This window comes from Meleagris gallopavo, chromosome 1, assembly GCF_000146605.3.
Source record: "Meleagris gallopavo isolate NT-WF06-2002-E0010 breed Aviagen turkey brand Nicholas breeding stock chromosome 1, Turkey_5.1, whole genome shotgun sequence".
Taxonomy (NCBI): domain Eukaryota; kingdom Metazoa; phylum Chordata; class Aves; order Galliformes; family Phasianidae; genus Meleagris; species Meleagris gallopavo.
Window position 1 is genome coordinate 108,030,283 of NC_015011.2, and position 20,265 is coordinate 108,050,547.

The window sequence follows — 20,265 nt, forward strand, 5'->3', positions numbered from 1 at the left end:
TGCTTTGAGTTTTAGTTCTAATAATGGTTAGTCTTTCTGGTGTTTTTAATGCTCTGTTTGTTCTTTGAGGTAGGAGAGGATAGGGGAGATGAAGACTGATATAAAAGCAACATTTTCATATTGGCAAGCCTAAAGAGGTTGTGCATGCAAGCCTATTGCAAACAAAGTGTTATGAATCTCAGCTGTAACAAACACAAAATCCATCTAGAAAATATTGTGAATTTTGGATAAATGTCCTATTAATATGGTTGTACAAAGACATTCAAACTTGTAATTGGCATTTAATGCAAATATCACTATGCTTTATTTGCTTAGATTATTAACAGTATGTGTGGAGGAGTGTCTGTTTTGAATAAGGCCAAATAGAGAATGCCCTTGAATTCTGCTTTTTTGTATTTCTAAGTATGTCTGCTTTAGTGATATAGAGAAAAGCAAGAAAATCTTATTCAATAGAACTAAGGTTTTGATTCTTTTTAGTTTTCCAGTCACTGTATGATTCCCTTTCTTACACCAATTTCACATCATCCTCATGTCTCCTCTGAGTTTGTCTGCTACCACTTTATTTGATATATCTACTTCTCCCACTCTTTTTACCTTTAATTTTTTGTCTCTTCTCTGCGTACTGCAGAACCTTTGTTGATACTGCAATAGTGTTTTTCTCTTGTAATTAGAGACATTATTACTGTTATGTAAACACAAGAGACATTATTACTGTTATGGGAGATGACTGTGTAGTAGGTTTTCTTTGAAACTTGAACTTTCAGTAGATGCATGAACAGTTGCTTGTAGTGAATCAGAATCTGGATGCACAGTAGGATGAACTGGCATAGCTGTATGTTTGTAGTTTTATTGTTAGCTTCATTGTGTTAGGAGGAAAGGATGCATCTACTACAGTGATTTTTCTTTTGTATGTGATTACCAGCAGAAGAAACGTGTTGGAGCTTCCTGGAGCTCTGTGTGCAGGTGGAGGCAGCTTATAATACCAAACATGACTAGTATCCATAATGTGCTCATTGTCTTGTTTGTGTGTCAAAAGGAAGAACTGGCCTTCGTCTTTGAGATGCTGCAGCAGTTTGAAGATGCACTAGTGCAGTATGATGAACTGGATGCCTTGTTTTCTCAGTACGTTGTGAACTTTGGGGCTGGTGGTAAGTGTCTTAAAATGGTAAAAATTATCCTTAGTCATTTACGTCCTGTGCTTCACCAAAAGATGATGATGCCTTAGGTACCATGTGTGTATGTGGGAGAAAGAGATGGTACATTGCAGTGAAGGTCTACTAGACAGCTGTGCCCTTGTCACAGTCTCACTGTATCTTCTTAGTTCTTGCTTTTAAGCCTCAGAAATGAAAAACAATTTTTAATGAAAACCTGCATTTTACTTTTATTCAGTGATTGTTATAAACAGAGCTCTGAGTCTCTGTAATTACCTAAGTTTCAGTCTGGCTGGGATGCAGTTGCTGTTCTCACAGCTCACTTCTAAGTTAGTTAATAAAGAGCTTCTAGAAGAAATGCATCCAGTTTTGTTTCAAATTATGAGATATTTCCGTTCACTTCTGTGGTGATTACCAAATATGTGCTTAATCTGCTCTTTAGAAGATGAAACCCTCTCTTCACAAAAAATTACTATACAACAAATATCAAATAACTTGAAACTGTTTTAATGAGCGGAAGTATGTGGTGTGACATAAGATCTTTCATTAGGTGCACATTATGATCCTAGTGAAAATACAGTACAGTGAAATATATTTATCCTCACTGAACTTGATGCTAAATCTGAAGGTGAGGATATATATCTGTGGTGGCTGAGTAAGAAATACATATGTGGATAAAACTGGGTGGTCTGGTCTTCATTAGGGAAGAATTACTGAAAAATACATTACAAACTCAGTGGCATTATACTGACAATAAGAAACATACAATTAAGACCAAATGCATGTGGCATTTGAATGTTCTGAATTGTTGTTGACTTAGTTATAGAATTTCTGTTGTTTAGGTTTTAAAGTTGTTAAGATTATCAAGTAACTTAAGAAGGAATAAGCAAGTTTGCAGCCCTAGGGGGGCAGAAGAGGCTTTAAATAACAGTGATTGATTCTTGGATATGAACTTTATTTATTTAGATGGTGCAAACTGGCTGACATTTTTTTGCCAGCCAGTGAGGAGCTGGAATGGTTTAATTCTCCGAAAACCAATAGACATGGAGAAAAGAGAGCTAATTCAGAATCAAGAAGCTACCCTACTGGACCTGCGTAGTTATTTATTTTCTCGCCAGTGCACGTTGTTAATCTTCCTGCAGAGGCCGTGGGAGGTTTCTCAGCGAGCGTTGGAGCTTCTTCACAACTGTGTGCAAGAACTCAAGCTATTAGAAGTGAGTTTGCGTAATATATTGCAAATGATAATGGAGATGATTTTATCCAATAGTGATCTAACAGGAATTTTGAAGTTTGGCCACCGAAATACAGTAAGTACAGTCTGTGCAGTAATACTCGATTGTAACAATGCCAGAATTCAGTGTTTAATCATGAAATGGTCTTTGGAAAGAAATTGGAGACATCACATCTGAAAAACCTTGTTTAGGTGACTTTCTTGGTGAAGACTAGAATATTTTAACTTGTTAAACTGGTGGGTAATTTCTCTTATTTTCTGAATTTATTACTGAGCTCTTGAAGTACGGTTCCAATAGACTGAAATCTTTGAACACTGTTGTGTTGAAGAAAATAAGATGGGGTGGTTAATGTGCTGAGATGCAGCCTAATTGTTTACAATTACTAAGTACTGTTCTGAACTTTAAACATTAATCTACAGTAGGGCTTCTTATTGCTGTGCAAGTAGATGTTATTTTGATCACATTTTGTGGTTCTTGTTTCATAATTCCTTCTGGTGCCCAGTAATGCTCTTTTATGTTTTGCGTATCCCTGTGGCTCTCATCTAATGACAGAAGAAGCAGGCAAACATACGATTTCACTCAGAGCTTTTTGTCATGCTGCCTGCCTCAGTGTTACTCCCCGGCATTCAGACAGTAGTTTGCACTAGTGTTTTTATCCCTCTAAAGGGACTGTATCAGGGATGTGGTACACCAGTCATACTCTTGTCTATCATCACAGGTATTTTTAATTGATGTATATAATCAAGAATAGTATAGCGTGTATTTGGAGACTTCTAGACTTCACTTTGTGACTCGTGCACCAATTTAATCCCATGAGTATCTGGTTCTCTGCAAATTTTGTGTGTGCTTTTATAACAATAACTGCTAAGTACTGCCTGCCTGACACTGGTTAGTAAAGTTCCATAAGGTGCTGCTTTTAAGAACAGAAAGTCTACTTCAGATGCGTTGCCCTTTAAACACACTTACTTAAAATTCTCATGTGAAGCATGTTTTGCTTGTATGTTTTGTGACGTGGTTTGTTGTTAGTTTACTTTATCTTTCCAAAATAAATATAACCAGCCTTCTAAATCTCTGAAGGTACTTCCTGCAATTCTGCCACTCTAGTGTCTCGGTTTCTTCTCTGCACCTTTTCTATTTGTGATGTTTCTGCCTTAATATGTGGAGATCCAAACTGAATGAAGATATTGAGGCTTTGAGACAGGAGTGTGTATTTGTGAATGTAGTGCAGCTATCCCTATTGTCATACCTCTTATTACAGTCATACCTCTTAATATGGCTCGATGCCAGTGAACACACAGGTGAAATCTCAGCTAGTCTGTTTTTATGGTCTTTCACTTCCTGGAAATTCTCTCAGAATTCAGTTGTTTTTTTTTTTTCTAATGTGTTGTGCTTCGATGTTGAACTTTCATGTCACATTAGTCATTTATCTACTTTACTTAAGTCTCAAGATCCATAATAGTCTTTTTGAAAGTAATGTTTTTGCATTGGTTAATAGTAAGATTTTGAGATACTACTACTGTGACTTTTATTCCAGTTGTGCTAATCCTTATCTTGATTGTTTTGTTATCAAACTCCTTTCTCTTTCCCCATTGTTCTGACTGATAATTCCTTTCTGGTTTTGGTTCTGAGTTGTATTTTTTTCTGTGTGGGTTTGCTTTTTTTTTTAATTGGTTGTCCATGACAGATATCATTTGATTAACAAACTTACTGTGGTGAAGGAAATGTAGACTCACTTTCTTTTTTTTCTTGAGATTTTTGGTCTACTTCTTAGTGTATTTTTAGTATTAGTTACATCTGATGTTTCCTTACAGAAGTAGTGGCATATCTACAGAACTTTTCTCCTAACTCTGTTTTCCTTAGACCTGAATTTTTAAAGAGTTGGAAACTTCTAAGCACTAGTACCTGTTAGGCTTCTTTTGCTTTTCTTTCATCCTGATGACTACATCAAATCTAATTCACATAATCACTGTGAGTTAATAATTTTGTTAGTCATTATGGCTTTGGGATTTGGTTTGGTGTGTCTTATTTAGAACTAGTGAAGAGCTGGCCTCTTTTGTTTGCTTTATGAGTTAGTTCTTCCAAGAGGTTCTGTTATATCTTATCAAGAAAAGTAATTTTCTGAAGTATTGTGCCTTCTGACTAATGTTTGTTTCTCAGTTAATTTTTTTCTGTTTATCTTCAGGTCTCTGTTCCTCCTGGAGCTTTGGATTGTTGGGTATTTTTGAGTTGTTTGGAGGTCTTACAAAGAATAGAAGGCTGCTGTGATAGGGCTCAAATAGATGCAAATGTTTCCCACACTGTTGGTTTATGGAGCTATGCTACTGAGAAGGTGAGTAAATGAAGTGTTGCACTTCTGGCATTACAATTTTGAAGTAGGCCATTTCTTTCTATGGAGCAGAGTTTTTACGTTTTCTTGTGAAACTTGTGACATGCAGGTTTGTTATCCAGTTGCTCCACAGGTGATTGAGACCTGGGGATTACTAGAATTATGTTCACTTCTTTGGAGAAGGGATGGAAACGAGGAAACACTTCATGTCATAAAACTGTCTGTCTATAACACTAACTCCTCCACCAACTTCTCCAATCCCCCCCTGCCAATAGTTTGACAATGATTGGCTAATTAAACTTCAAAATGAACTCATGTTTTTTGACTAAGAGAAGGAACATTTATTTCAATTATAGCTGATACTGACCAGATTTAGATGCCTTTAATATTCTTAACAGAGATTACAGCAATCTGTTTACATAGTTTTACATTATTTCTTATAGCATGTTAGTATGCTAATAATATACCTTTAACTTTACTGAAGATATTATCCTTCGAGGCTTGTGCAAAAGGCAAATACCAACTTGGAACTTCTCAGTTGAGAAGCCCTTGTAATAAATGGGGAGGAAGTCTGAAAGTTATAAAGTGGCCTTTTCAGTGTGGCTAAGCCCCTTTCCTCATTACATTAATGCCTTTTCAAGTTCTACTTTTTCCATTTCTCTGTAAGAGTGTCTAAAGCTGCTATAGTTTTTCAGTGTTGAAAAACAATTTTGAAAGTTGACTAGAAACTTCAGAAGCTAATGAAATACCATACTGTGATCTTGGTGGATGTTCTCAAAGATCACTGCAAGCTTATCCTCTTCTTTCTGTAGCCTGTAGAATATTTTCCATTTCTTGTGATCATAGTTTGTGTATATTTCAGGAAAGCTAAGAATTTTCTGCTGATTGTAGGTCATCCTTGTCTGAAGTATTACAAAAGCAGAGAAAAACAATTTCACCTTAGAAGACTTAGTGCTTAAAGAAAGAAAGTGGAAGGGAAGTTCAGAATAAAGAAAACAATCATTTAAACTGCTGCTGGTTGCATCAGATTTCATTTGCTGCTTCTGTATTTCTGAAGAAGCTTTGTGCCTGTTTTGGAAATGTTCATGCCATTTGTAGTTCTTCTAGCCCAAAGAGAAAAAGGGAAAAATGATAGGATAATGAATAGGAGTAAGGTGAAACAGAATGAATGAAATCTACCAACTAGTGAGAAATGTGGAATTTAATGGTTTTTTTTGGTGGATTTTTTTTTTCCTTTTGTTGGCCACCCACATTTTATATGGTTTAGAGCAATCTAACAAGCTGAGACCTTATTTTCTTGGAGGGGAGGAGTTACCCTTGGCAGTTGATTGAGTTAGTTATGCTAAATGAGATACCATATGGCCAACAGTGAACTTGAAGGCAGGATCCTCTACTGACGTCTGGATATCAAGCATGCCAGCTGCTGTCTAGAAGGAATTTTAGTAGTAGTTGTGTGATGCTGTTTTAACACTGATTAGTGATGCTAATAATGTAGAAGAACATCTAATCATTGTGTGCATTTGTGTCGTTTTCAAACTTCTGTGCTGAATTACAGCACAGAATGTAGATAGAAATTATCTTTTGGCAGTAACTGCAAAACATCCTTAGCTTTTTTCCTGTTTATAGGGAAAAATAGAGGGACACACGCAAGGATTTATGTGTATGCATGTTGAGTCTTTAACTTACATTACATGTGATTTAGTTCTTAATAAAATTAGTTTCTACAGGAAGTAGGAATCACGTAATTACGTTTTGAAAGGTTCTCTATTCTCTTCTCACAAAGCAACTTTGATATGGATTTATAAGCAGTGTAACATGGCAGCAGTATTTTCCGTAGAAATATCTTGTGGTTTTAGATCAGTGTGATAAAATAAAAGATTTGTTGTTGTTTTTGTAGCCTATTGAAAACAAGCATCTCTTTTTTTTTTCTTTACAGTTAAAGTCTCTGGGTTACTTGTGTGGGCTTGTGTCAGAGAAGGGACCTAATTCAGAAGACCTTAACAGAACTGTTGATCTGTTAGCAGGGTTGGGAGCAGAACGTCCTGAAACAGGTATTACCAGGAATGTACACATGCTTTGTAATAACTGACTTTGTCTTAAATACATGGCATATAAATACAACAGTAATTTCCAGATGTCCATATGTATATATAACCACTGATACAACTATTGTATCTTAAGAGGATTTAACTTAGTCTCTCTAGTACTTGAAATGATCAATGCATCTCTTTACTTTTGCAAGTATAAGGTTTTTCCATCAAAAGCTCATTTACCAGCATTTAAGTAAATATTCTTAAACAGTACTAGTTTTGAATGAAATTTTTAATACTTTCAGATAAGTATTGAAAACAAAATTTGTTGAAAATGAAATGAAATTTGATGTCATTCAAAAAGATAACCTGCAAGAGGAGCTACAAAATGATATTATTTGATTGGCTGAGCAATCACATTTATTTACTTGGTTGTGAGTTTCTTGTCATTCACAAAGCTATTTCTGAAGAGAAGAAACTTTCAGATTTTAAAAGTGCAGGAACAATGAGTATTTTTTTTAAGTATTTCTGCCAGACTGACGACTTGCTTGCTCCTGCAGTTATGATGATGTATGATTCTCAGTTCAGCACTGTAGTACCTGTAGTACCTGTTGTGTTTATTGAAAATGGGGGCTTTTTTCCTTCTGGACTATTGGCACATATTGGCAAGAACTTTTAAAATGAGCAAGTTACTTCAAGAAAAAAAATTGGTACCCATTTTCCTTTGAAGTATCTTGTAAGGTGTAAAAACTTTTTTTAAATTACAGTATACTTCTGACATACTGTTTCATAAATCTAACAGTAGAAAGTTGTGAGAATATTGTTGGTGAGAAAATACAGTGGTATATAAGTACAATTGTGTGTGTTGCTAGGTTGAATAAATGTCTTGAAGTGTTGTATGGAGAAGTTAATATACTTAACTATAGTGCTGCTTGTCTTTATCCTTCTCGGAATGTTTCTCAGGTATGGGTGCATGCACACAGTCACATTTGTTAAACAGCCTTTCTTGATTTTATTTTAGAGTCAGGGTAAGAAATGCATGATCTATTTTAAGTGTTGGAGGGGATATATTAAAATAGGAATTTGTATTTGTAAGTGACGTTTCCTATTCTTTTTTCTACAGCCAATGCATCACAGAGCCCTTACAAGAAACTTAAAGAGGCCTTATCATCTGTAGAAGCTTTTGAAAAACACTACTTAGTAAGTATAGTCTTCTGTTATTTATATTAGTTTTGGGTGATTACGTTATAGATTGAGCAGTGTAAAATTTTCACAGCTGAAAAGATGACGTTAGGAACTTCAATCTGTATTTCTATCTTTTGGTATCGAAATTCATTGCTCTCATACTAAACACACTAAGGCTGATTTGTTTTACAACCAGAGGCTCTGTATTTGTCCTGAGTCTCAAGGGTGGAGGTGAATTTTAGTACTTATACTTACAATGCTGAAGCTTATCTGTAATTAAATATACTTAAATATTCAGAGAGCCTATGTCATGGCTATTTACTCTGCTGTCTAAAATTGAGTCTTCTTTGGAAGACTATTGTTATGTGAATGCAGCTTTCTTTCAAATGGTTTAGACTTGCATCTTGCAATGATTATTACATGAATTAAGTTAGATTGTATAATTTCTTATATGAAGTGTGGGATATGTGAACGCTACAGCTGGAGCTGGCAGAGTCTGAAACATTACAGTTTTCATTACGTATTAATTTATATGTTTATTTCCTGGCAGCTCCCTTATTGAGGAGCTGTTGTGGTAATGTTGTGGTTATATTTTACAAGAAATGGTTAAGTAAAACTCAAAACACCCGTTTGTCACAAAAACAGGTTGGTTCTATTCTTGCTTGTTTTCCTTAAATTATTTTCCTCTGATATTTCTTACAGTTGCAGAACTGCTGTTAGTTTTCTGGGGAAAAATCAGATGAAAATTGAGTACTTTTTTAAAATATGAAAACTAAGTGGTTTCTTGTTTTTACAAAGTTGTTATTAAAGAAGGTCTCAAAAGATATGTTATGAAGATAACAGATTTCACTTCCATGCTTTGCTACTTATGAGAAGAGCTGGATAACAGGCCGGACCTAAGATTTTTCAGAACTTCAACTTATGCTTATATGTTCAGTTCTGTGTTGGACCCTCAGACCTCCACAAAATTGAGCTGTGCCTTCCTAAACTTAAGAAACTAAGTGGGTACTGCACAGGTTGCCTATGAAGGAATTGGTTATGCTGTTTGTATTGCTGACTGGTTTTATTCTGAAATTCAGATAAGAAAACAATCTTTTATATTACATGTAGTTGTCGGATAAATATTTACTATATATGTAACAGTTCTATCCACTATATTCAGTGGAGAAGTACACAGAATTAGTTAAAAATTCTAGACACAACAAAGGTAATTTACTTACATTTAAAGTTTTAATGAGTGTGGAAAGAGAAATGCAGCTTTTTGGAAATATTGAAAGAAAGAAATCGAGCATTTTTTACCATAAAAGGCTTCTTTATTATTTCTTTCTTTATAGTTTGGTGGCTAGTCTTACGTGACGACTTCAGAATCTTTTGTTAGACTGTCAGATATTCCACAAACGTCTTGGCTAGTACCTTAATTCTGGGGGAATATAGCTTTTCGTTTGTATGTGTAGCTGGTGTCCCACATGTCTCTTTTATACTGATTGGCTAAGAAGTGAACCAATCTAGTTTATTGTTGAGTACTGCTTGGAGTTGTTCAATGAGAGAGGGAGAATGCACAGGTGATTTTCCCCTAGGCTCTGTTTAAGAAACATCAAGAAGTGGCTAAGGAAACCTCTGGAATATTGCTTTAGGTCACTTTCCTGCCTCACAGAAATAGATGTTTTCTGACAGATACTCCACAAACAAAATTAGGCATTTGAAAGATTTTAAACAGTCTCTTTTTGAAGAATAAAGTGGTACTTAATATGCTAACTGAAAGACAATGAGCTGCTGAGGAAATGGCTGGTGGTTTGTAAATGTGATTTGTAAATACGGTATGAAATGTCTTTATGGCCAGAGATGGTTAGATGTTTGAGAAGTAAGTTTGACTGGAATACAGTGTGTAATACTGACAGATCTTTCTTACTGAATGTGCAGTTATTACAGGCTTAGGGCAAGTTAAGAATAGTGACCTGGAGACAGTAGGAATTAAGCTTAAAAATGACTGAGAAACTTCAAATCAAGATTGCATAGCTTCAAGCAATTGCTTTAAGGCACAATTTGGAAAGTAATTCCTCCAACTGCATCTTCATATTCTGCATGTAATTGTACGCTTACATACCGCTTTTACTTACAAATGAAACTTTCGTGTATTTGATGGTTTTATGTGCAGCCTAAGTGAAAGAGTCATGTACTCTATGCTGTTATTACTATTTTTAAGTAGCAGTAGGATCTTCAGGGCGAGCTTTAGTATTCTGAGAAATATGTTACACCAAGGTGTACCATGGAATGTTACACTAAACTAACTTGTAATGATGGCATAAAGGATACACTTGCTGAGAAATAAAGGCTTTCAAAAAAGGCAGGAGGATTCAAGTATGGAGAAGTACTTAAAACTGTGTCTAAATGTTAGTTCTGTGTTTTTTGAATTCTCATTTTTGGTAAAGCTTTTCTTTTTTAATTCACAATGCAGTAATGTTGTAGACTGCTCCCAAGTTTGTCCTGAAGGGAAGAGGAAATCTAAAAAGTGACTTACTCTGTTAATTTTCTTTTAATAGCTTAGTTACTGATTTTGAGTTTGTGTGAAATACTAAGTAGCACTACTTAGTGTGCTACTAGAAATACATAGTTGATATTAACTCTTTTCTTTCAAACAGGATCTGTCCCATGCCACCATTGAAATGTACACAAATATTGGGAGAATTCGCTCAGCTAAGCTTGTTGGAAAGGATTTGGCAGAGTTTTATATGTAAGCATTAAATGTGTTAAATGCGTTAACTTTGAAAAGCTTGAATGTAATGCTCGAGGAAACCCTCAAAAGGAGTTTTTGAAAATATATTTTATTGTAAACATATGCTAAGTCTCTGGCTGTATTTTAGGAGGAGGGAGACACAAGGCAAATTGTAGATGCCACATCCCTGGAGACATTCGAGGCCAGGCTGGATGTGGCTCTGGGCAACCTGCTGTAGTGGTTGGAGACCCTGCACGTAGCAGGGGGGTTGAAACCAGTTGATCATTATGGTCCTTTTCAACCCTGGCCATTCTGTGATTCTATGAAATAGTAAAGAGATGAGAACTGGCAGTCTTTTTATATGAACCCTAGTTCTTCCCTCATTATTTATTACTGTTACTTTTAACTATTCTGTGTTTTTTACCTTCATCTTTTCCTCCTTGAAGAAAGAAAGGGCCAGGAGGGAGATGTAACCTTGCGTTTGCTGTAACTTGCTTTCTTAACATGGATTCTGATATGTTTCAAAGTTAATAGTTTTCTTAATTTTACACATACTTAAGTGCATATATACTAAAGAGCCAAAAAATATATAATTTAGAAAGAAATCAGTTTTGTATACAAAATTTTTATTTCCACCTGTGGAAAACTGAATGATCTTATTCCTGTGTTTGTTCCTGCTGTTAAATTCTGCTAAATGATCCTCCTGCATTGGCTTTCTGTTTTTATTCTTAAAGAATTTGGGAATTCTGAGTGGTTGGTGGTTTTTATTTCTTTTCCGGGGGGTGCTCTTATCTTTGAGCCTGCTTTCTGTCTACCTCCACTAAATGAATCTGAACTTCTTGTTGCAAGATTCTCCTAAATTAATGTAAATTTTCACCTGAGGGAATAACATCAGGTTAAAAGACTACCATGGAACTCTGCGTATTGATAAAAATGATAACCAAAATACTGAAGTGTTTTCCTGTACCGAAGTTGTTAAGGTAGCATGTTTTTAGTTAACTGTCAGAAGTCTGAGATGACTTCATCATGGAAGTGCATTTGTAGGAGGTAGCTTTGCCTCACTTGCTCTGACTTAAGAAGTCTCGTTGACATATGATATATTTAGACTAATTGCAGTTCTGCCAAATTGACTTGCAGAAGGATAGACCAATACATTGATCTGGCACCAGTGCAGTGAATGGCGTAATGGCTGGTTGCTGTTTGTTCTGCATTCATATAAAATGTTCCTCTCTCATGACTGCTTTTTAAAAGCATGTGGAGACAGTTTTCATGGCCATAAAGACTCTAGTATCACTCTGTATTCATTTATTTTTAAAGGAGGAAGAAAGGCCCGCAGAAGGCAGAAGTCTATCTTCAAGGAGCACTGAAAACTTACCTTGCTGAGGGCTGGGCATTGCTTGTCACGCATACAAGAAAGCAGTTAGCAGAATGTCAGAAGCACCTCGGGCAAATAGAAAAGTATCCTCTCAAAGATGGAGGCAGAAAATCACAGAAGAAAAGCTTCTACTTATTCTTCTGACATAGCTCTAATTTTATTTAAGATTAGAGACAGCCAAATATCAAACAGCTATTTCTTATTTCCTTTGTTGCTTTTATTTCAGGAGAGTTGGATTATTTATTTTTTCATTTTTTTTATGCCTTGTTCACTTAATACCTTTTGCATACAGTGCTACTCTTAGTTTTAGACTATGTCTGTGCTCTAGAGATTCAACATGTGTAGCATGAAATTTGTCATAAATTCAATATGTGCCATTGTAGGGTTCCTTTATGATTCTGTTTGTACTTAATAGTTGTGGTAATTCTTATGCCATAGTGTTTTTTTTCATTTGGTAAGTACATCATAAGAAATATTCCCTGTATTAAGGGGCTTCATTCCCTGGTTTTCTTTACAAAACTGCAAACACCTTTTTCCTGTATCTGACCTGACAGTGATTTTTTTTCCCTTCGATACTTTGTAGTATGTTCACTGTGTGAACATAACTGTGTTGCTGTGCTGCTGCTGCTCTCAGGGTACCACGTGTGTGTAAGGAAAACAGTCTATTGACTGGCCTTGGTTGTTGTGCTTTTTTTAAATTCATTTTGATGTTGGAGACACTTCAGTTTGAATTCTGCTTTTCATTTTAGCCTCATGTGGTGTTGCCTAAATTTAGTTGCTAGCTTAAGTAACAGAATTCTAATTTCAGCTGCTGTGCTTTGTGTATGTTATAGGAAAAACTGGCAAATTTTTATTATATCTTGATATTTTGAGGGAAGAGTACTGCTTTCATAGCTTTAAATTGAACTTCTTTGGGTGCCCCAACTGGGGTGTTCAGCTTAATGGGTTTATTGATGCAAGACAGCTCTTGTGGAAGTTTCAAGGAAAGACTTGATGGTATTACCCCTCCTCTTTTTTATTGCTAGCCCAAAAGCTAACATGATGATCTCTGGGTGACAATACTGGGAAGCTTACTGTAACTGGTTGTGGATTTCTCTTTCCTTATTTATTTATTTTTTTTGTTTCCTCCCTCCCCTCCACACACACATTCTTTTTTTAACTAAACAGCTATTACAGTGTATCTACTGAAAATTCTTAGATTGTTTTTAAGCGCTACTATTTTTTTCTGCTTCATTGTGTGTGTTCTTTAAAAAAAAAAACAAAAAACAACAACATAACAGTAATATTGCTGCCTTCACTAAATACTTAGATGAGCATGTATGTCCTCAGCAATCAAAATATAAAGAATGCCTTATAACTTAATTATGGTAAATGGTGCTCTAACAACTGGCATAGTATCAGCAGCGTAAATCAGAAAATAATTAAATACTCAAGTTATTCTAAATGTGCAGTAATACAACGTATTGGGACATTAACTTGCATACTGCATTTATCTTTTGTCAAGTAATGAATTTTCTATGCTCGCTAATATTTTTAGATGAGAGTTGGAGGGAAGACAGCCCAAGTTAATAATGGATAATATTTTAGTTAGTCTGAGAATGTGGCGATGTTGAAAGTAGATCTTATATTAAAAGATTAGAAAGGCAGTACTGAAACTGGTGTTTTTGCTCAACTTTTGAAATGTTGCTGCCTCATGTTTCCTTAACTTTATTAGTTATCTTCAAATAAGCAGTCTTTTAGCTGGTGATAATCACCTAACAGAAGATGAGCGTAAAAGCTTTTGCCAAGAAATACTAGATTTTGCCAATCAGCAAACAGAGAATCAAGGTAAGTCTGGTTTTCAAATGCATAAAGCGTTAGCTTTCCCTGAAGTAGACAGGGAAGTTTTTTTTCTATTTGGTTTCATTACCTTGTGTATGACTTCTGAATCAACGTGGCTCTTCTATTCAGAACATTTATGATGCTTCTGAAATAGCCAACTAATCAGTGATGAAAGAGTGATTAACATTTTCATCCTGAATACCAGGGGCTTTTTGTTTTACCTTGTCTGTTTCTGCTTTTGTAGCTCATAATTTCTCTTGTATTGCTTGGTGGGTTTTTTTCTAGTTCCTAATTTAATTTTGCCTCTGTGTTGCTGACATGCACATGGCAGCTCTGTGATTGATCATGCTTTTTCTAATGTTAGACTTATTCCCATCCATTTCTACCTTACAATTTTGTTTATCTTACTTTTCCTCTTTATTCATTCCTCTGCTTCATCGATGTCTTGTCCTCAAAAAGTAGTTATTTTTATGTAAAAGTTTCTGTTTGTTTGGTTGTTTTATTTTTTTATTTTTTTATTTTTTAATGAATGGATGTACCATATGCAATTTTAGACTTAAGTTTTCGGGGTTTTTTTTTTTGCTTGCTTTTGAATCCAGAAAAAGAGAAAATCCTTTATCTGGTGAAGTTGTTGGCTCGAGGTATCAAGCTTATATTTGCTGTTAGTTAACATGCTGTGAGAATTTTATCACCTTATTTTACTGTGCTCGTCTGTGACGATTTATGTAATATTGAAATGTTAAACTTTTGCTTATCTGCCACCTTTTCACTTAGTTGTCTTTATAACCTAAGCAGTACTAACACTAGTAGGTGTATTCTTAGAAAATAAATCCCACATCTTAGGTGTAATTTCTGTGCAAGATAAAACTAAAATATGAAAGTATTGTTTTGTTTTAAAAGGATTTGTTGTGAGAAGTTGTTGATCTGTTTAATTCTAGGGATTAAGCTTTTGAGGGAAAAACAAATTTGCTGATTTTTTTGTTTGTTTGTTTTGTTTTGTTTGTACCTTTTTAGGTCAAAAAATTATATTGCCTATGCACTCCTTTGCACAGTTGAAAACTCTACATTTTGACCCTCCAAATGCTGTTGTCCATGTAGGTGGGAAGTTGTCTATTGAGTTGACTTTGATGAGCCAAATGCCCATTCCTATCCAAGTGGATCAGATTGCTATTCATGTTCACTTCAGCATTGAAAAGAATAATTACAGAAAAACAGCAGAGTGGCTCACTAAGCACAAAATCTCCAATGGTGTTATCAGCTTTCCAAATGAGGTTGTAGGATTTCCTTGGTCAAGAAATAACTTGCCTGCGCTGGAGCTGTATGAAATGTATGAACGAAGTCCCTCAGATAACTCTTTGAACACAGCAGGAATTATTTGCAAAAATGTGCACATGCTACTACGAAGGCAAGAGAGCAGCAGTTCTCTGGATAAGCCCTCAGGGCTAACTTTAGAAGATGGGGCTCATGTGTTAAAATGTCAGAACTTGATACTGGAACCAGGAGTCAATAAAATAACATTCAGTACTCAGGTATGTTTTTACAGTTGAGTGAACTAATATGTGGGAAAGAACTAAAAGCACTGTCTGAGGAAGAACATATTTCTGGCAAGTGATATTTGAATTGCTTCCTGTTACAGTATGGGTTATGCTGTTCACATTGTGGATTTCTTTTTATTGTTCTAGATCATAATTTCCCTTCGAAGAGGGTTGTTGTGCTTGTTCTGGTTAATCTTTTTAATTACCCTCATTATTAATCATGCAGTGAATGAGAAGGGACATACCATAAAAAACATAAGGAGTCTCTGCTAAAGGAAGCTGAATTTACATGAGTAAACACATGTGGAAGTAGGTCAGCAGCTAAATGCCACCGTCAGAAAATGGCTGAAGTCCTGCTTCTGCCATATAGTACTGCGTATGAAACTCCAAGTCCTTATTTATATATGCATTGTAAGTCAGATTCCTACTTGGAGCTATCAATTTTTTCCCTGCTTTCTTTCTTCCAGCAAGTTAGGAATTCCTAGTAATTGCTGAGATATTTAAGGATAGTGGTCTTCATCGCTTTTGCTTGCATTATATTACTACTAGTACTAGATGGTGTAGTAGCTAGAAATCATAGAATCACAGAATCATAGAATCACTCAGATTGGAAAAGACCTTAAAGATTATCGAGTCCAACCACAACCTAACCATACTACCCTAAGTCTAACAACCCTGCACTAAATCACGTCCCTGAGTACCACATCCAAATGGTTTTTAAACACATCCAGGGGTGGTGACTCAACCACCTCCCTGGGGGCCTATTCCACTGCTTAACCACCCTTTCTATAAAGAAGTGTTTCCTGATATCCAACCTAAACTTACCCTGGCACAACTTGAGGCCATTTCCCCTTGTCCTGTCACCAGTGAGAAGAGACCAACCCCGCTCTCGCTGTAAACGCCTTTCAGATATTTGAAGAGAATAGTAAGGCCTCCCCTCAGCCTCCTTTTCCCCAGACTGAACAGCCCCAGTTCCTTCAGTCTCTCCTCATAGGGCATATTCTCTGAGCCCTTCACAACTTGTTGCCCTTCTTTGGACCTGGATCTTGGATACCAGGCCTAAGTATTTTTGGTAGTGTGGTGGTTTCTTGGTTTTTAAGTGCTTAATTCGTTTTATGACCTTGTACTTTTCTGGCTTGTGGTTACTTTGTTTGTTATAATTGCTAATGAACTGGTGAAAGACATTTCCCTCCCAGCTTAATTCTAGTAAATAAAATAGCAAGCCTTTTCAAAAGCGATACTTCACTATCTGTTTGGAGTTTCTGAAGTAGGTGGTTCTGGCCTCAGCGTATCATTCTCTTCTTTGGATTTTCTTTAAGTACTGTCTCCCTCCTCACTTCTGTAACCCTTCATAGGAAAATATTTAGTAGAGTTCAGTGCTACAGTAATGAACAACAGTGCAGAGAAAATTTGAGTGAGAAAACACTGATGTCTTGATGGTGCAGCTTTTCTGCATAGCTTTTAATACTACTTAGATTTAATTCTACCCAGCATTAAGACATTTTATGAATTCCTCTTGGTAAAATGGCACATGGAAAAGGAATAGCTCTTACATCTGTAGTAGTAGTGGCTAAGTATAAGTAGAATCAAGAATAAATATACTATGAGATGATAGTGCATTGGATTTGCTTTTTGTAATGTTATTGCAAAATATCTAGAATCTCATTGTACAGGTCAAGGGAAGAGTTTGAGTGTGTTTGAACTGAACAGCTTGAGCTGAGGGCTGTGCCTGATATGAACATTGTAGGGTTTTATGAATGTTAGCTAAATAAGTACTTTGCTACTTGCTAAATATAATTTCAGTACTTAATAAAGTTACATTTTAATTTATGTGCACTTGAGGAAAGAGGGAGGAGGGGGGACAATTTATTTGGGAATTTTTTTTGTCTTGAGAGAGTAGCTATTATATTAGTTATTCTGACTGCTGGTATGTGTTATTCTTTCTTGACTTGTGGAGCTTATTATCTTAATATGAGAAAAGATGCACCTTTTCTGAAAATCTTGTAGCTTATGGAATGATTCTTTTGATTTTGTTTTTGTTTTGATTTACAAATACAAAACGTCTGTAAGTGAGCTGAGAAAATACTCGGTTTGTTTTAGAAGTAATTCCTAAATTGAAAATGCCATTCCAATGTTTTCTTCAAAGGCCAAGGAACCTGGTACGTACACCCTCAGGCAGCTGTGCACTTCAGTGGGAAAAATACAGTTTGTCCTTCTTCATATTTATCCAATAGTGCAGTATGATGTCTATTCTCAGGAGCCCCAGCTAAAAGTGGAACCGACGACTGGTAGGTACAACTGCCACACTGAATTTGATTAATTCTGTTATACTCTCCTTGGAACTAGATTGTGTTTTCTGCCTTGGATTTTATTTGGGATGTGTCTTAGTTTTAGTTTTGAGCTAGATTTTTTTTTCAAATTATTGATCCAATATGGTGTCAATTACGGCTTGTTTCTCAACAATTAATCGCAGAGCTTAGCTCGAACTTGAATGTGCAGTATCACTTAAATATTAGATATGATTTGAGTTCCCACGTGCATTAGGAAAACTCAGTAGTTAAACTTTTAATTGACTGAACGGATCAGTTAGTTCAGTGATGCTGCAGTCTCTTTCATATTTAATAAATGCATACTACAAACTGAGCTTCTCTGTTGGAGGAATATTAAGTTATTAGAATTGTGAATGCATCCATTGATTTCATGGATGGCTGAGAATTACTTCTTGTAGAATTTACTGTATTTGGTATGCTGAAGTTCATAGTGATTTTATTTTCAGGTTGGGGCAGATGAGTTAATAAGCATTTGTGCTATCATTCCAGTTAAAGGGACTGCACTGTAAAGAAGATGGGCATACTGGGGAGAGGGGAATTTATCATATTAGCTACCCAAGGAAATTGATGGATGTGATTCAGATATTTGAGAATCTGTGTGCATACTTGCTTTCTTCGTGTCTTGTTTATGTAAATACACCACGTGGGTATGACCAGTACCACAGGCACAAAAATCTAAAGCAGTTTACAACATTCAGAATTCAGTAAAAAGCTTAGTAAATTCCCTAGGATTTTATCTTTCACTGAATTCTGTGCTGCCAGAGCTATGCATATATATAAGTCAGCTAATCTAGACCTAGGTCAGATAAATAGCATGGAGAAACAGGTTGTTTGAACTTGAGTGACCAAACCCATGATAATAGGATTTAATACCAAAAGCCAAACTTTTAAGTTGCCCTAAAATGTGTAACAATTGGAGGAATTGCAAACTTTGCTACCTTGGAGGTAGTAAACTTTAGCAGTGCATTGTAGCCATGTACCAATGAGTACTGGAATCAGTTGACGATTTCTGCTTTCTTCTTCAGATAGCCTTTTGGCTGGCATTCCACAGAAGGTGAAATTCACAGTGACTACAGGTCATTACAGCATGAAGAGTGGAGATACTTTGCAGCTCAGTAATGCTGATGCCATGCCTATTCTGTACAATCCAGAGAGCAAGGCAGTGATCTATTCCAACACCAGAGGTAAGCAATCAAAATAATCTTTAGATAGCTGAAAATTCAATTACCCTGAAGTAAAATTTGTTAAGATGATTACACTTTTTCAGTAGTTGTTATTGAGAACAATTCTAGGAAACTGTAACTGAGTACTTCAGTGTAGAAGGGTCTTAAACTTCCACCTTCAGAGTAGTACTATGTACTTTTCAGTAAGTATAGCTGGATGGCTTTTACTTGCATGGATGAAATACCGTAGATATGGAGAAATAGCTGCTGGCTTCATGATTTCCAAATTTATGGTGGTGAGCTTCTATTACTATGCAGAGTGTGTCATAACTAGGCAATACAGTTTTGTTGTCAAGTAGTCTGAATACGTTTTTACTTAGCACTCTTTAGCCAGTGTTGCGTTTAAGTACATGAAGTCAAAGGGTTTATTTTCCTTTCTTGTGTGTATGGGAACTGCTGAATCACGGCCTGAACCTCTGATTGATCACCTGAGGCAAGCAATGAGTCAGCCACGGGAGCACAGGTGAAGGCAATTCACCTGTGCTGCAGGAAAGGGTGGAGCCTGGCTCCACCTCTCCTAGACCCGTTTAAGAGCTGATTGCTACTGGGGAAGGATCTCTTCTGGAGATCCACTCCACTGGAGTTACCTAAGCAAGCCCGGGATACGGGTAAGCATCCTTATCTTTTTTGCTTTGGTGTAATAACTATGTAGCCAAGCTCTCTGCTATACTATAACATCTGTGTATTGATTGATTGTAGACTGAGTATGGGTGCTTGAGTGTATCTGAGCAGCTAAAGATACACTAAAGTTTTACATAAATGAGAACAGTCTTAATGGACATAATGTAACTGAGATTGAAATAGACTATACAGATATGTACCCTACGTATTAAGGTTCTGTAAGGAATCACAGAATACCTTGAGCTGTGAGGGGGCCCTCAAAGATCATCAGTGCTAACTGTCCTGGCTCCACACAGGGCCGCTCAAAATCCAAACCCTATGTCTGAGAGCAGTATCCTGCTGCTTCCTGAACTCTGACACTGGGGGCCGTGCCCACAGCCCTGTGCAGCCGATTCCATGCCCACAGCCCTGTGGTGCTGCTCCTCCCCTGACACAGCTCCATGCCGTTCCCTCGGGCCCTGTCGCTGTCACACAGGGCAGAGCTCAGCGCTGCCCCTCTGCTTCCTGTGAGGAGCTGCAGCCGCCATCAGACCTCCCCTCAGCTCCTGTGCTCTGCGCTGAGCACAGCAAGGGGCCTCATCTGCTCCTCATACATCTTCTCTTCTAGATCCCTCCCCATGTTTGTTACCCTCCTTTGCATGCTCTCTAACCGCTTTGTGTCCTTACATCGCAGCCAAACCCGCACCCAGTGCTGGAGGTTAGGCCACATAGCACAGAGCAGAG

At 36.5% G+C, this 20,265-nt stretch overlaps 1 protein-coding gene across 1 annotated transcript in view; it reads left to right on the forward strand.

Annotated features, from left to right (window-relative positions):
• Nucleotides 1-973: 973 nt before the first annotated feature.
• Nucleotides 974-20,265, forward strand: part of TRAPPC10 (trafficking protein particle complex 10) — a 28,008-nt gene continuing 8,716 nt past the window's right edge. Inside the window, exons 1-11 of the mRNA XM_010724154.3 lie at nucleotides 974-1,148; nucleotides 2,118-2,365; nucleotides 4,566-4,712; nucleotides 6,646-6,760; nucleotides 7,863-7,939; nucleotides 10,564-10,655; nucleotides 11,955-12,095; nucleotides 13,727-13,839; nucleotides 14,848-15,362; nucleotides 17,515-17,656; nucleotides 18,724-18,882. Coding sequence (XP_010722456.1) covers nucleotides 989-1,148; nucleotides 2,118-2,365; nucleotides 4,566-4,712; nucleotides 6,646-6,760; nucleotides 7,863-7,939; nucleotides 10,564-10,655; nucleotides 11,955-12,095; nucleotides 13,727-13,839; nucleotides 14,848-15,362; nucleotides 17,515-17,656; nucleotides 18,724-18,882 — 1,909 coding nt within the window. The 5' untranslated portion in view covers nucleotides 974-988. The remainder of the gene's footprint in view (nucleotides 1,149-2,117; nucleotides 2,366-4,565; nucleotides 4,713-6,645; nucleotides 6,761-7,862; nucleotides 7,940-10,563; nucleotides 10,656-11,954; nucleotides 12,096-13,726; nucleotides 13,840-14,847; nucleotides 15,363-17,514; nucleotides 17,657-18,723; nucleotides 18,883-20,265) is intronic.